Raw genomic sequence first — 17,597 nt, 5'->3', positions numbered from 1 at the left:
ATATATATATATAAAATGGGTATATATACCCATTATAAGTACCTGTGTGTGTGTGTGTGTGTGTGTGTTGAGTAGGTACTTGGAAACACCGATTTCTAATTGAGTACTTTTATGGCAGTTAGTACCTGCAGATAGAGTGGGTCATTTCCCAGCAGACAAACGTGACAGCTCATATCATAGTATCACAAAATTCATCTTTGGAACTTAGGTAAATAGTTGTATATATATACACACACACACACACACATATATATATATTTCATTTCCAAGATGGCCTCTGTTAGGTCTCTATTAGGTCTACAAATTCATAGCATTCTTGCCAAATTAGTGACATGAGCTGGTAGTCAAATTCAAAAAATTCTTCTTTGGAATTTAGGTAAAAGTTCCAAAAATGAATTAATTATTTACCTAAATTCCAAAGACGAATTTTTTTGAATTTGGCTACCAGCTTATGTCACTAATTTGGCAAGAATGTTACGAATTTGTAGACCTCATAGAGGCCACCTTGGAAATGAAATAATTGGAATTCAGCATAGTTAATGTCCATATTCCTAATATGTCAATAATTTAAGAATATTTACTTTGGTAATACTACCAAAGTCTTATTTCTACCTCAGGATGTGTTTCCAAGTTATACAAAGAAGTAACAACAAAAAATCAATAGTAGCAAATTATGCACTATCTACAAGTTGTTGTCTACATTCTCCAAAACTTTAAAGGCTCTGATATTTATAGTAATTGGGCTTTACACATTAATTATGACATGAGTTTGGACAATACAGACAGCAAATTTAGATTATTGGCCTAAATAACATTGTTCTCTGACTTGGTTTCTATTCAGATCATTGCTCCAATTCTCTTTTCATTTTTGAGTAATGAAACCTCATTGTAGAAATCACTAGAGACGGATAGTCTGTGTCGTATTAGAACAATGGGTTTGCACCAAGGGTGTGTTGAACCTTCTAGTACATAAATACAGGCGATTGTGCTCAGAACTATTTGTAAGAAATATTTCTAATAAATTATATACTATTTAACCATCCATGTGAAATAATGCTTCCACAACATTTCATCATTTAGTAGTGATGAATTGTGAAGGTTTAGATATATTCTTTTTTGTGCTTTATTGTCTTTGGCACATTTCCAAGGGATGTTTACACTTTGACCAGTGAAAAGCCAGGGACAATCAGTACATTTTGTTCTGCTCTGGCCTTAGTCGTAATGAAAATACCCACCTTGTGGCTATGATTTATTAGGCATTTACTGTGTGCATGGCATTGTTCTAAACACTTTGCATATATTAACCACTAACCCATAACCACCCTGTGAGGTCATTGCTTTCATTTCAAGTAGGAAATGAGGCCCAAGACCACATATCACTGAGGAAGCACTAACTCGCCTAAGATCACGAGGGTAATAAGTAGCAGAACTAGAATTCAGATGTGAGCCTGGCTATAGGTTTGTGTTCTTTCTGCTCCAATGTGCTGTGGAAAGCATCAGGAGCAGTGAGTTCTGCCTTTCTTTCTGCCCACATGAGGTTAGGAAGGATGCTTTAGTGTCACTGGGTCACCACAGTATCTGCACAGAGAAGAGGCTGAGTCCTGGCAGAATCTCTGGAGACAGGTATAGTTTGAAGAATTGTCCTGGCCCTATCGGCTTCTGCCACCGCCCCACCTCCCCGTACTCTTAGCAGCTCCAGAATTTCTACCAAGGAGGATTAGGGGAAATGGATGGAAGGCAGGGATCGAAGCCACATTTGACAGCACTTTACATAAGGAAAGTGAGGAAGTTGTCTATTCCACTTTACATAAGGAAATTGTCTATTGTCTATATCCAAAAGAGGAAGGTGATTGTGAGGAGGGGAGATAAACTTCCCACACCAGCCACCTCTGTCCTGCCACTGGCAACCCCCAGGCCCCTGAGAATCATTTGGGAATTATACATTTTGGACATAGAGCCCATGTTGGGGAAATGATATGAACTAAAAGTGCAGCACTCTGCTCATAAAAAAAGTAAGAGTTGCTTAATCCTAATGCTGTGAAATTTAATCACATGTTGAGCCCCTAAAGCTTTGTTGATCAGGCCAACAGCATGATATGAGCTGTCACATTTGTCTGCTGGGAGTGACCCACTCCATCCCCAGGTACCAACCGCTGTAAAAGCACTCAATTAGAAATCAGTGTTTCCAAGTACCTACTCAATCTGCCCCTGCCAGGCCTGGGCATCTCCCCACCTCTCATCAGTCTCTTCGGTTAAAGAAACAATAACCTCCTTACCCTCTATACAGGATGTAATGACCATCAAGTGAGAAAATACGGTGAACTATTCTCCAAACTACAGTGCAAATAGCTATCTTTTATGATGCCAATTTTCTCAATCATATCTCTGTTTTTCAGAGGAAATACCTAAGGAAGACAGAGAAGTCACTAATGGTAGAATTGAAGGCATCTGCCGGGGAGATATTTGGGGGTCCTCTCCAGTGCTAAGATTGGATATATTTATCTGCTTAGCCCAGCAGCCCCCAAACCCCTTTGCTTTGTACACAAGGCCCCTCAGACGCCTGCCTTTTATGCGTTCAGGAAGGACCTGAGGCTTCTTGCCTCTTGGTAAAGAAGACACAGTGCATTTGAGTGAAACTGGGTGCCTGCAGTTCACCAGCTAGCGAGCCACGCCTGACTTGGATATTTTACTGGGAGATCTGAAACAACTGGGTGGTTTTGCAGCTCTGGAGATATTCATTAAGCCATACTTCTTTTACTGTTTTTGTCAATCACGCTCATTCCTTTAGGTGTGAGGTGGGCACAGATAGCTGGTCTCAGTGCAATGACACACCTGTGAAGTTTGCTCGTTTTCCTGTCACTGGATTGATCGAAGGTCGTTCCTATATCTTCCGAGTTCGAGCTGTGAATAAAACGGGAATAGGTTTCCCATCTCGAGTTTCCGAGCCCGTGGCTGCTCTGGATCCAGCTGAGAAAGCCAGACTTAAAAGTAAGCACTTTTCATTTTTCAAGACCTTCCCTAAACCTTTTTAAAATGACTGCAAGAATCAGCTTCATTGCAAGGTTGTTCCTCTCCCTTCCACTAGAGGGAGACAAGAACAAGAAATCCTTTCTTCTTCAGAAAATCCGAGGGGGAAAAATTCCCCGAAAACTTTGCCTTAGTCATTCTCTTAAGGGTTTTATTTTATTTTATTTTATTTATTTTATTTTAGTCATAAACATTTATGTTGTTAAACTGAGTTCCAGGCATTGTGTGTGGAATGAAGTATGAAAGCAAAGAGCCTGGAGAACATTTTTATTCCCACTGTTCCAAAAATAATTTTCTTTCTGCCTCTAGGTCTATTTCTTTACCTTGGAGTCCACCCTTAGAGCATTAATATCTCAGCACAGTGCGTCTCTCTATATCAAAGGAAAAATAGATAGACAACATTATATCTAATCTAAGTTTGAGTTCTCATATTAGACTGTCAAAAATCATCTTTTCAGGCCAGGTGCAGTGGCTCACGCCTGTAATCCCAGCACTTGGGGAGGCAAAGGTGGGAGGATTGCTTGAGCCCAGGAGTTCTGAGACCAGCCCTGGCAACATAGAAAGACCCCATTTGAGACCAACCCTGGCAACATAGAAAGACCTCATCTTTACAAAAAAAAAAAAAAAGCCAGGTATGGTAGCACATACCTGTAAGTCCTAGCTACTTAGGAGGCTGAGGTGGGAGGATTGCTAGAGCCCAGGAGGTCAAGGCTGCAGTGAGCTGTGATCACACCATTGCACTCCAGCCTGGGCAACAGAGTGAGACCCTGTCTCAATAATAACAATAATAATAATCTTTTAATAAATTTAGTCTCCAAGTCTTAATGTCAAAACCATGGTACATGAATCATGCCCTATATTTGTTTCATGGAAACCCATATGGCATCTCCAACAACAGGGAACGTAAAATGACATTACGAGAAGTGTTGGATAGTAACATTTCAGTCTTATGCCAGGCTTCTCAACCTTGGCCCTACTGGCATTTTAGACCAGTAATTCTTTGTTGTTGCGGGAGGTGGCTGGGGGTGTCCTGTTCATTGCCGGAGGCTGAGCAACATCTCTTGTCTCTACCCACTAGATACCAGCAGTGTCATGGAGACACTACCAAATGTCACCTGAGGTGCAAAATCACCTTTGTAGAGGACTGCTGGTCTATGCTACATTCACAGTGTTATTCTTTACCTTCAGTACATGTAGTGGCATCATAAAAGTCTAATTAAAATAAAGTCACTGACTGGGTGTGGTGGCTCACACCTGTAATCCCAGCACTCTGAGGCCGAGGTGGGTGGATCACCTGAGGTCAGGAGTTCGTGACCAGCCTGGCCAACATGGTGAAACCCTGTCTGTACTAAAAATACAAAAAATTAGACAGGCGTGGTGGCAGGCACCTGTAATCCCAGCTACTCAGAAGGCTGAGGCAGAAGAATCATTTGAGCCTGGGAGGCAGAGGTTGCAGTAAGCCAAGATCACGCCACTGCACTCCAGCCTGGGCGACAGCGAGACTCCATCTCAAAATGATAATAATAATGTTACCATTTCCCCAGCAGCCGTGTCCCATCAGGCGCCTTGATTGCTCTTCAGTCACTTTTCACCAACTCTCCGACTTCCTGCCCTCTTTTCTAAACTTGCAAATTCCATCTCATACATTCGTTTTCTCCTCTTTTATCAATACTATTCAAAATAAGATCTGCTTGAATTGAAAATAAGTTATCTTCTTCACCGCCTTTCCGTTTTTGCACAAACTCTGACAGAAAGTTCCCTGGTTAAGGCAAGAGTAGAATCACTCTCTCTTTCTGATGTTTATGGGATCATACAAGTGAAATTTCCTCTTTAACTTTGTACCCGTATCATTCATTTTCCTTGCTCAGGATCTCAACTGATTTCCTTTGGAGATAATGTTTTTCAAAATGTAATGGGAAAGATATGCTTTGCTGAGCTTTACTGCAGGATCAGCACTCCCTCTCCTCTTTCATCTTATTATGACAGATAAATAACTACTGGACTTACAATTTTTCTGGAAATGTTTCTCCCAAATGCATGCTATCTCTTCAGAGGGGATGGGCAAGCCTACCTGTTCCAGGAAATTCATACTGAACAGTTAAATGAACACAGGTTATTTACCTAGCTCGTGCCAGTACAGTTCCAGAAACGTCTACTCAGCCAGTCCAGGCAGATTCCAGGCTCCAGGAGATTATGAGTACCTTGAGGACAGGGGCTGTGTTTCCCACGATGCCCTCTACATGATTGATACCATTCATGGGAAAACACAGAAGTCTACTAGTAACAACCCCCAGTTGTGACTAATCTGGCCACTTTCCCAACTCATCAGTGCAGCTGATAAATTGCACACTTGTGAACGTTTGTGATTCTTCTATTTGTCTTTGTTCAGGTCGCCCCTCAGCACCCTGGACTGGACAGATCATTGTTACTGAAGAAGAACCTTCAGGTAAGAAGTCTGGTTGCCCCAGATACTATTGCTGATGTTTTGCTAAGCAGTTTGGCTTTTGTTGTGGAGGGTGCCGTGTGTATTGCTTAAGATGTTTTGGGAAGAACATTCTAAAATATACGGAGATTGTAAGTAACTTAAGTCAGAGAATCCCATTTTATTTTTAAAGCTTTATTAAGGTATAATTATCATACAATGTACTGCAAATATGTAACATGTACAATTTGATAAATTTTACACGTGTATGGACCCATGAAACCATCATCATTTTCAAAATAATGAACATATTTATCACCCCTAAAATTTCCCCTTCCCCTTCATAATTCCTCCCTTTCATGTCTCCCCATCTCCAGCCATCACTGATCTGCTTTCTGTCACTGTAGTTTACATTGTCCACAATTGTAGATCAATTGAATCGTGTTCATTTTTGTCTGTTTTTCTTTACTCAGCATAATTATTTTGAGATTTATCTACGTTGGTGTGTGTATCAATTCATTCCAATGTATTTATCCATTCACTGTTGAAAGCTTCTATGAACATTCTTAACTGTTTCTCTGGACATATGCTTTCATTTGTATCTTGCGTAAATACCTAGGAGTTGAATGGATGTGTTATGTGGTAAGTGTATGCTTAATTTTTAAAGGAACTGCCAACTGTTTTCCGAAATGATCGTACCATGTTCCATTCCCACCAGCGCCACATGAGAGTTCCAGTTGCTCCCACCTCGTCACTAGGACTTAGTGTGGCCAGTCTTTCTAATTTTAGTCGTTCTAGTGGGTTCATAGTGGTATTTCTTTGTGGCTTTGATTTGCGTTTCATTCATAATGTCGAGAATCTTTTCGTGTGTTAATTTGCCAGTTTTTGTGGACATTGGGCATCTTTGTCAAATCCAGGTATTCTTCGTGTTTTTTCCTCCCTGGAAATGTTATAGCGTTCGTTTTTACATTTCACTCGGTGACGCATTTAAAATTAATTTTTTCTGTGTTACAAGAAGTAAGGGTCTCAGTTATTCCTATCATTCATACTTGCATATGGCTATTAAATTATTTCAGCAATATCTATTGAAAAGATTATTCTTTACCCAACAATTTGTCTTGGCACCATTGTCAAATTCAATTTATTACGTATTTGCGGATCAATTTCTGGAATCTCTATTGGTCAGTTTTCTTTCCCCTCCATCAGTACCATGCTGTCTTTATTACTACAGCTTTTCTGAGTTTCATTTTATTTCACATATAAATTTTAGAATCTTAAAATCACTGTAAGTCCTCTAATCTTCTGTTGGTTTTTTTCCTCCCAAAGTTGTTTCAGCTATTCTGTCTTTATGTTTCTATATAAATTTTAAAATCAGCTTATCAGCTTCTACAAAACACATGCTGGGATTTCAGCCGAACAGTATTGAGTCCTTTGATTTATGAACATAGCCTGTATCTCCATTCATTCAGCTTTGCTTTCATTTCTCCCACCTTAGTAGTTTTAGTGTGCAGGTCCTGCACGTTTTTATAGATTTAATCTCAAGTATTTCAGATTTCTGATGATGCTGTAAATGGTATTGCTTTTTACTTTAATTTGTTTTTGATGCTTTTTTTTTTTTTTTTGAGATGGAGTCTTGCTCTGTTGCCCAGGCTGGAGTGCAGTGGCCGGATCTCAGCTCACCGCAACCTCCGCCTCCCGGGTTCATGCCATTCTCCTGCCTCAGCCTCCCAAGTAGCTGGGACCACAGGCGCCCACCACCTCGCCCGGCTAATTTTTTGTATTTTTAGTAGAGACGGGGTTTCACCGTGTTAGCCAGGATGGTCTCGATTTCCTGACCTCGTGATCCGCCCGTCTCGGTCTCCCAAAGTGCTGGGATTACAGGCTTGAGCCACCGCGCCCGGCCAATTTTTGATGCTATTAGAAAGAAACACAATTGATCTTTGTATATTGATTTTGTGTCCTGCATCCTTGCTGAACTAATTTATTAATTCTCACAAACGTTAGGGTTTTTTATGAAATTTTTTATGGATTTTCTATTACAGGATTATGCTATCCGTAAATAAAGATAAATTAACATCTTTCTTTTCAATCTGGATACCTTTTATTTCTTTTTCTTTCCTTATTGCTCCATCTAGAACCTTTAGTACAATGTTGAATAGAAGTGGTCATCTTTGCCTTTTCCTGATCTCAGGGGGAAAGCATTCAGGCTGTCACCATTAGGTCTAACATTAAGTGTAGGTTTTGTATAGATATCCTTTATCCAGTTGAGGAAAATTTCTTCTACTCCTGGTTTTTTGAGAGTTTATATTAGGGAAAAGTGTTGGATTTTGTCAAATGCTTTTCCTGTTTCTATTGAGATGATCATATGATTCTTATTTTTCCACTAACATGTTGAATTACATTGATTAATTTTAGATTATTAAACCTAAATAAAGTAAGTGACGCAAACTAAACCTCACAGTCTTGGGTTGAATGTCACTATGTTATGCTGTGTTATCTTTTTTATACATTGCTGGAGTTTATTTGCTAAAATTTTTTTAAGGAATTCTTGTATCTATATTCATAAAAGATATTGGTCTGTGGTTTTTCCTAGTAAAGTCTTGGTTTGGTTTTGGTATTAGGGTAATGAGTGGAAAGTGTTCCCATTATTTAAATTTTTTGAAAGAGCGTGTGTGAACTTTTATTATTTTTTTTATTGAACATTTAGTATAATTTACCAGTAGAGCCATCTAGGCCTGGAGGTTTGTTTTTTGGTTTGTTTGTTTTGTTTTGTTGTGGGAAGCTTTTATACTGCAAATTCACTTTTTAAAATAAATTTAGGACTATTCAGGTTTATTTACTTTTTCTTGAGTAAAATTTAATAGTTTTCATCTTTTGAGAAACTTATTCATTCATAAAATTGTTCATATTTTCTTATTATCCTTTTAATATCTGCAGAATTTGTAGTGGTGTCACCTCTTTCATTCCTGATATTCATGTTTTACCTCCTTTGTCCTGACCTGACTTTTCATAGTCTACCTTCCAGTAATATTATATTACTTCACATGTAGTGTAAGAATTTACAACAGTGCTTTTTTTTTTTTTTCCCCAGACAGGGTCTCTCTCTGTTGCCCAGGCTGGAGTGCAGTGGCATGATGATGGCTCACTGCAGCCTCAACCTCTTGGGCTTAAGCAATTCTCCCACCTCAGCCTCCCAGGTAGCTGGAGCTGTAGGTACACACCATCACACCTGGCTAATTTTTGTATTTTTTGTAGAGGTGGGGTTTCACCAAGTTGCCCAGGCTGGTCTCAAACTCCTGAGCTCAAGCAATTCATTTGCCTTGGCCTCTCAAAGTGTCTGGATTACAGGCATGAGCCATCGTGCCTGGCCTGCAACAGTATTATTCCATTGCCCACTCTTAGCCTTGGTGCTGTTATTGTCATACATTTTATTTGCATATTTATTGTAAATTACATAATATGAATATTATTATTTTGACTGTAGTCAGTTATCTTTCAGAGATATAAAATGTAAGAAAAAAGGTTTTATTCACTCACATTTTTATCATTTCCGTTACTTTTCATTTCTTTGTATAAATCCAGATTTCCATCTGATATGATTTTCTTTTCACCAGATGCACTTCCTTGAACATTTCTTGTAGTGCTGGTATTTTATCCTTTGTTATGTGAAAAAAACCCTCTGTTTTACCTTCATTCTTGAACTATATCTTCACTAAGTATAGAATTCTAGGTTGACAGTTTTTTCTCTCAGTACTTTAAGAGCTTTGTCCAGATAACGCAGATCTACACTACAAGAATGATTGCTTTTATTCTTACTTTTGTTCCTCAATATATAATGTGTCTTCTCTATCTGCTTTTAATATATTCTCTTTATCACTAGTTTTTGGCATTTGATTATGATATGCATTGCGTAGTTTTCTTCATATATCTTGTGCTTAGGGTTTGCAAGTTTCTCTAATCTGTAAGTTTGTAGTTTTCATCAGATTTGGAAATTTTTCATCATTATTTCTTTAAATATTTTTTCTGTACCCCATTGTTTTTCTTGACCTCTGGAGTCTATGTATGTCCAATCTCCTTCCCCCCTGCCTGATAAGACCAACTTTACTGTAACTGTAAACTGGAACTGTCCTAAACTTTACTAAAACTATAAACTCAGCTCCACTGGGTCCTTGGCTCATGCCTATCTGCTTATAGGATTCAGTGCACCACGTATTTTCATATCTGAGCCAGGGTAAATCCTGCTTGTGGGGGGTTCGTGTGGCTCAAAACTCTAGATGCTCTGGGACTTCTGGGATCAGGGTGCTTCCGGAAATTTGTCCTTGCTTTCACCCTAACACTCCTGACCTGGCCTCAGAACTAAAGATAAGAAGAGTATCCTAGATTCCTTAGCTCTATATTCTAAATGAGCAATGGGGCTGGCTGCTGTGGCTCACGCCTGTAATCCCAGCAATTTGGGAGGCCAAGGCAGGAGGATCACTTTAGCTCAGGAGTCCAAGACCAGCCTGGGCAACATAGGGAGACCTCGTCTCGACAAAAAAAAAAAAAAAAAAATTGAATTGTGTAGGTGTGGTGGTGTGCACCTGTGGTCCCAGCTATTTGGAAGGCTGAGGTGGGAGGATCACTTGGGCCCAGGAGGTCAGGGCAGCAGTGAGACATAATTGCACCACTGCACGCCAGTGTGGGTGGTAGAGTGAGACCCTTTTTCCCCCACAAAAAAACCAAAACAACAACAACTGCTCAATGGCATTTGAAGAATGAATGAATGAATGATGTTTTGGGGGAATTTTAGAGACAAGGTATTTCTTTATACTGTGGAGCCGTAATGAACTCTTCCTCCACAAGGAGAGCAGCGTCTGTGGCTCTCTGAGTATCCTGGGCTACCCAGAATGTGTGCTTCTCATGTTTCCTTGTTGTTTTTCAGAGGGTATTGTGCCTGGCCCCCCGACAGACCTCTCTGTCACTGAGGCCACCCGGAGCTACGTGGTGCTCAGCTGGAAGCCCCCTCGTCAGCGTGGTCATGAGGGCATTATGTACTTTGTGGAAAAGGTAAGAATCAACATGACCTCATACTACCTCCTAACGATTTCTTTAGAAAAGTAGAGGCTAAATTCCCAGGGACAATGGAGTGAGGGAGGAGGAGGGAACATTTCCTGAACTCACTAGATCTTTATAAACTGTTAACTTTCTCCATAGAACAAAGTGTATAACACAGAACTGTGCCTGAAAATCTAGGGGTTTATGGATCCCCAAGACTCACCCATAGACTCCTAAGAGATCCAGACCCAATATCATAGCCCCTGCAAGAAGAGAAATGTTCCTGAAATGGTAGATTGCCTGTATGACAATGTTTTCTAGGGACCTTCCTGTCTCCCTTGCTTGGTAATGGCCTTTCATCTCTCTATCACTCCTCCTTCTGTAGCAGGGCATGAACATCATGAGGCTAGAAGGGAGGGGGAAACAGAGAAGGGGAATACTCTCAAATGGCCGGGAGTGTGGAAGACAGCAGCCTCACGCCGCTGTACCTGGCTAGCTCCACTCTGAGCGCAGGTAGCGGAATGAGGTCAGGGATCACAGAACAGTAAATATTGGCAAGTTCTTTCCCCAGATAGCTTACAATTATGTTGGGAATGAGAACATTAGAGAAGGCAGCATGCAATGAAGGCCCAGAATGGGTGGAACGAATGAGAACGGTATGTGAATCAACCACGCATTCGTATTTGAGGGGAGTTCTGGGAACGAATGAGAATCGTATGTGAATCAACCACACATCTGTATTTGAGGGGAGTTCTGATAAGGATTTGTGCCCAACAAATGGAGAAGAGCCAAGACCTGTACAGGACATTATTTTGGGGGAACTGACTCTGCCACAAGTGTAGAAACAGGAGAGCAGCCAGGCAAGGCACAGGTCTTAGGGGGGCAAGAAGTCCTTGGCTAACAGGATCATGGCTACTGGAAAACGACATTTAAAGAGAATTTGCTTAAAACGAGGTTCAAAATCCATTTGTTAAAAAGGTTCTGATTAGGATATAATTGAGAAAATGAAAGAAAATAAGTTTATTTTATCCCATATGTAAGAACATTTATATTTTTATTGGTAGTGATGCACCATTTTTTAGAACAATAAATGAAACAAATGTTTGTACTTTTAAATTTTTTTAAATAAAATTGTGTGATAGCATGAAAAGGTATCATTTACTTTGCATTTTACTTTCATAGCAAAATCATAGAAATTTTTTTTATAAAAATATGGTGCTCAATTAATTTTCCTAAAGGTCTTTCTCTTTCATCCTTAATACTGTTTTGGTCATTCAATTTTGTAACATCTATTAGGTCACCTTCCCTGATAATTATTGCAAGATAATATGTTTCATAGGTATATAGGTGTATGCAAACTTCCGCAAATTAGGTAACAACATAAAGACAATACGCAAATATTTTTGAGCTGCATTCTTCACTTCCTTTTTATTCCTAGCAAATTGGTAACAATGGATGCCTTATCTCCTCTACATGCAATATGGATATCTTCCAAGAGAGTCTCATTTTACAGAAATAATATTAAATTTTTATATACTTTCTAGATATCAACTTCAAATATAATATAACTTGAGTAGTATTAAAAGCTTTTTTTTTTTTTTTTGAGATGGAGTCTCTCTGTTACCCAGGCTGGAGTGCAGTGACACAATCTCAGCTCACTGCAAACTCCGCCTCCCCAGTCTAAGCAATTCTCCTGCTTCAGCCTCCTGAGTAGCTGGGATTACAGGCGTGAGCCACCACGCCCAGCTAAATTTTGTATTTTTAGTAGAGACAGGGTTTCACCATGTTGGCCAGGGTGGTCTCGAACTCCTGACCTCAAGTAATCCTCCTGCCTCAGCTTCCCGAAGTGCTGGGATTACAGGCATGAGCCACCATGCCTGGCTGCATTGTAAGCTTTTTAAAAGAAAATAGATGGCAAAAATAGAGCGGTGGATCAATGTTCATTTCCTAGTGTGTTTAATACACACCCCCACTGAATCTCTTTGAAACACTCCACAGGAAGAAGGTTCTGAATAACCTCTGTGACAGTAATTACCGTCTTTCCTATAATAAGGACACATAACTATTCAGAGGCGTTTTCTGCAGATGAGTCAGCTTTGGCTGCTGCTGAACCTTTCCTCTGGTCATATAAACTCTAATTTCTCTGTGAAAGTCTATAACTTCCCTAGACCTAAATACCTATGAGTTTGTGATTAAAAATTTAAATATTCTTCCTCCAGCACACCTATTGGCAGGGAACGGAAGGGGGCGTTTATGAACACAGTACTATGTAGAGAGGCCTGCCCAGGGCATGGAACACAGAACACCCAGGATGTTGGGTATTGAGGACACAGAACACATCCAGGAACTTGGGGTACATTTGCAGAACCATCCAAATGTCAAACTGTTCTGAGCTGAGACTAAAATTATTTCCGATGCAGCTCTTCTGATATGCTGACCTTTCTAAAGGGAAAAGGTGTGTGCGCTCCTGTCCCTGCTGTGTCTGTTCCAGGATGCCCTGCACCTGGCATGCTGCCTCTTGGGCCACCCCGTGCTTGTTCGTCTTCACGGCATGTCCTTGACCCCCAGAACAGGTGAAATCGAAGGGTTTATTAGCAAGGGACTCAGATGAATCAGTCCTTGGACTTCCAGCCTCCCCGTCCTCCCCGTTCTTTTTAGTCCCACACATTTTCCTCAGGTGTTTTACGTCCTGAGCTCTTTCTCTCACTCCCCAGTCAAAAATCCGATCGTGTCAGAGACAAGGACTGTATCACTCGTTAACAGCAGGAATGAACATGGCTAAGATTTGCATTGTTCTAAGCACCTTGCATTAATTAACCCACTTAATTCTTAGAGTAGCCCTATGTGGTAAATACCTTTGTTTTCATCATGCCTGTGTATTTTTAAATGTTTTGTAGAGATGGGGTCTCCTTATGTTGCCCAGGCTGATCTCAAACTCCTGAGGTCAAGCGATCCTCCCGTTAGCCTCCTAAAGTGCTGGGATTACAGGCTTGAGCCACCGCGCCCGGCCACTCCTCCTTCTGTAGTAGGGCATGAACATTGTGAGGCTAGAAGGGAGTGGGGAACAGAGAAAGGCATACAGATCATGCCTATTTTGTAGGTGAGGAAACTGACGCATAGAAAGGTATATAATTTGCCCGATGTCACAGAGCTGGTACAAAACAGAACTGAGATTTGAACCCCAGCAGTCTGGTTCAGGTGCCTAAATCCAACAATTACACTGGGTCGCCTTTCAATCTTCCCAGGCTTGTCTTCTCCTCTGGAAAATGTTGACAGTCATACAATACTACCTCCACAATACCTACTCCATGGCATAGTTGAGAGGTGTAAAGAGTTGTAATGGCTTATAAAGTTTTCGGCATGGTGAAAGGCAGCTATTTTTTTATGAGAGTATAAACAACTGATAATGGCTTAAGAGTTTGCTGGGGCGGAATATGTCAAAAGAAATTAAAGCCATAAACAAAAAGATTAAAGGTCTGAGAGAGTTTCGTCCCTCAGGAGACAGCACACAAAAGATACGTTATCATAAAAAACACTGCAAGGAACTTTAGCGGCTACCTTGTCAAATTGGCTCGTTTTATAGAAGACGAAACTGAGGCCGAGCGCGCGTGTGTGGCTTTCCAAGGTCACGTGGCTTGTTATTAACACAAAGGGACCAGATCCCATCCCTTTGACTCCTCTGTGCCATGCCATGTTACCTCCTTATGAAGTCAAGGAAGATCTGCTGTGTGATGGACTAATAAACTTAAAGTCCCAAAAATGTACCATCCTGACAGCTGGTCAATCTGTCACGAGATCTGGATTTCAGAAAAGTCTTTTGAAACCGTTAAAAATTTCTCTAGCAAAATCAGGCAAGAGTTTCTAAAGTTCTTCTCTTACCAACCATGGGCAAAGTTGGAAATTAAAATAGGAGGGAAAAAGGATTACCAAAGGCTTCTGACAGTTTTCTTACAATATCTTCTACCAGAGCTTAAATATACACCACGTCCTTCATTCGAGGATTTCCAAGTCACTCTACATCATTTTCATTTTAAGAATAGAGTCTCATTAAATTAGTTTTCCCATTAATTATTCTAAGACTTGGCCGGGCGCGGTGGCTCAAGCCTGTAATCCCAGCACTTTGGGAGGCCGAGATGGGCGGATCACGAGGTCAGGAGATCGAGACCATCCTGGCTAACACGGTGAAACCCCGTCTCTACTAAAAAATACAAAAAACTAGCTGGGCAAGGTGGCGGGCGCCTGTAGTCCCAGCTACTCGGGAGGCTGAGGCAGGAGAATGGCATGAACCCGGGAGGCGGAGCTTGCAGTGAGCTGAGATTTGGCCACTGCACTCCAGCCTGGGCGACAGAGTGAGACTCTGTCTCAAAAAAAAAAAAAAAAAATTATTCTAAGACTTGGGCAAAAAAAGAGAACATCTTTTTTTATCTGGATTTTATTGATACATAATCAATGCATATATTTACAGGGTACACTGAATATTTTGATACATCCTTGCAATATGTAATGATCAAATCAGAGTAATTGGGGTACCCATCACCTCAAACATTTATTATTTGTGTTGAGAAAATTCCAGATCTTATCTTTTAGGTATTTTGAAATATATAATAAATTATTGATAACTGTAGTCACCCTACTGTGCTATTGAACACTAGAACTTATTTCTTCTAATTGTATTTTTGTGCCCATTAACCAACCTCTCTTCACCACCGCCCCCAACCCTTCTCAGCTTCTGGTAACCACCGTTCTACTCTCTACCTCCATGAGATCAAATATATTAGCTCCCACATATGAGTGAGAACATGAGATATTTATCTTTATGTGCCTGACTTATTTTACTTAACATAATGACCTCCAATTCTATTCATATTGCTGCAAATGACAGGCATTCATTCTTTTTTATGGCTAAATAGTATTCTGTTGTGCATATTTACCACAGTTTCTTTATCCAATTCATCCACTGATGGGTACCTGGGTTGATTCCATATTTTGGCTATTGTGAGTACTGCAGCAATAAACATGGGAGTGCAGATATCTCTTTGACATACTGATTTTCTTTCTTTTGGATATATACCCAGCAATGGGATTGCTGGATCATATAGTAGAAGAACATCTTCATCTTTCATTCATTTAGAAAAAAAATACTGTAGTTGATTATGTACTATTTGCCAGATGGAATTCTGTGCTCTGCCATAAAGCAGTGAACAAAGCTCCCTGAGCTTATGTGATTTGCTCTTCAGTGGAGGAGACAACAAATAAATAACTTAATTTCAAACAGTGATACATGACTGAAAAAGAATAAAGCAGGCTAAGAAACAGAGAGTGATAAGAAAAGGACCAAGAATTCTTTTAAATAGGTAATGGGCGGGCCAGGCGCAGTGGCTCATGCTCATGCCTGTGGGAGGCTGAAGTGGGTGGATCACTTGAACCCAAGAGTTAGAGACCAGCCTGGGCAAAATGGGGAAACCTCATCTCTACAGAAAAATACAAAAGTTAACCAGGTGTGGCGGCATGTGCCTGTAGTTCCAGCTACTTGGGAGGCTGAGGTGGGAGGATCACCTGAACCCAAAGAGGTCAAGCCTGCAGTGAGCCGTGATTGTGCCACTGTACTCCAGCCTGGGTGACAGGGTAAGACCCTGTCTCAAAAATAAAATAAAATAAAATGTAATTAGAAAATTACCCGACCCCAAACTATCCTCGAAATAAGACTTTTGTAAGCAGATTATTGTATTTAGTTAACAAAGGAAGCGAAGTATTTAAGTAGCATATTTTTCAAACAATACAATGCTATATTAGTCCATTTTCATGCCGTTGATAACGACATACCAGAGGCTGGGTAATTTATAAAGAAAAAGAGGATTAATGGACTCACTGTTCCGTGTGGCTGCGAGGTCTCACAATCATGGTGCAAGGCGAAAGGCACGTCTTACATGGTGGCAGGGAAGAGACAGAATAAGAACCAAGTGAAAGAGGTTTCTCCTTTTAAAACCATCAGCTCTCGTGAGACTTATTCAGTACCATGAGAACAGTATGGGGGAAACCGCCCCCCATGATTCAATTATCTCCCACCAGGTCCCTCCCACACACATGGGAATTACAGGAGCTACAATTCTAGATGAGATTTGGGCAGGGACACAGCCAAACCATATCAAAAGCCATGTTTGATTTAGAGAATCCTACAAACTTCAGATGCCTCATCCCCTATTTCCTCCGAATCTCTCCTCCAGTCCAGCTTGCATTACAGAGAGTGGTTTGTTGTAGATGAATGAAACTTGGAGATGCCTGGCCTGGATTCTCGCTTGTGCCTGCTGTGCTTTCAGTGAGTTTCCCTGTTCTTGCTGCAGTGTGAGGCAGGAACAGAAAACTGGCAGCGAGTGAACACGGAGCTCCCCGTGAAGTCTCCCCGCTTTGCTCTGTTTGACCTGGCCGAGGGGAAATCCTACTGTTTCCGCGTCCGCTGTTCTAATTCTGCAGGAGTTGGCGAGCCCTCGGATGCAACGGAGGTGACTGTGGTGGGGGACAAACTTGGTAAGCAACTGTAAACTTCTTTTACTTCAAGAGAAAATTTCAAAGCAAGAATCTAACTAGTATGTGTCTATTTGGCCAGGAGTAAAAATGGTGACATACTTCTTTCATATTATACATTTACTTGATGGCTGTACTTAACCTATGCGTTAAACAAAAATTCATTGTTTTTGTTTATGAAAAGTAAACTTCTTTGGGAGTTTCAACAATATTGATAATGTGTTTTTTCTGAAGTTCATGAACATTTAGTTTATCCATGCTCCCTAACTGTTTTTAAATTTTTTGTTTAAATACCATGTAGGCCAGGCACGTTGGCTCATGCCTGTAATCTGAGCACTTTGGGAGGCCGAGGCAGGCGGATCACCTGAGTCCAAGAGTTTGAGACCAGCCTGGCCAACATGGTGAAACCCTGTCTCTACCAAAAATACAAAAATTAGCCAGGCGTTGTGGCGCATGCCTGGTACTTCCAGCTACTCAGAAGGCTGAGGTGGGAAAATTACCTAAACCCGGGAGGCGGGGGCTGCAGTGAGCCAAGATCCTGCCACTGCTCTCCAGCCTGGGCCACAGAACGCGCGACTCAGTCTCAAAAAAA

The 17,597-nt window shown here is 40.8% G+C and overlaps 1 protein-coding gene across 1 annotated transcript in view; it reads left to right on the top strand.

Moving 5' to 3' along the window:
* Nucleotides 1-17,597, top strand: part of MYOM1 (myomesin 1) — a 163,196-nt gene that overhangs the window by 69,768 nt on the left and 75,831 nt on the right. The window contains exons 13-16 of the mRNA XM_011957820.1: nt 2,789-2,988; nt 5,417-5,473; nt 10,371-10,495; nt 16,825-17,018. Of these exons, the coding sequence (XP_011813210.1) occupies nt 2,789-2,988; nt 5,417-5,473; nt 10,371-10,495; nt 16,825-17,018 (576 nt within the window). The remainder of the gene's footprint in view (nt 1-2,788; nt 2,989-5,416; nt 5,474-10,370; nt 10,496-16,824; nt 17,019-17,597) is intronic.

The sequence above is a fragment of the Colobus angolensis genome, unplaced genomic scaffold (genome assembly GCF_000951035.1).
Source record: "Colobus angolensis palliatus isolate OR3802 unplaced genomic scaffold, Cang.pa_1.0 Scaffold45, whole genome shotgun sequence".
Classification (NCBI taxonomy): domain Eukaryota; kingdom Metazoa; phylum Chordata; class Mammalia; order Primates; family Cercopithecidae; genus Colobus; species Colobus angolensis.
The sequence above is the reverse complement of the archived record's forward strand: the minus strand, read 5'-3'. Positions and strand labels throughout refer to the sequence as shown.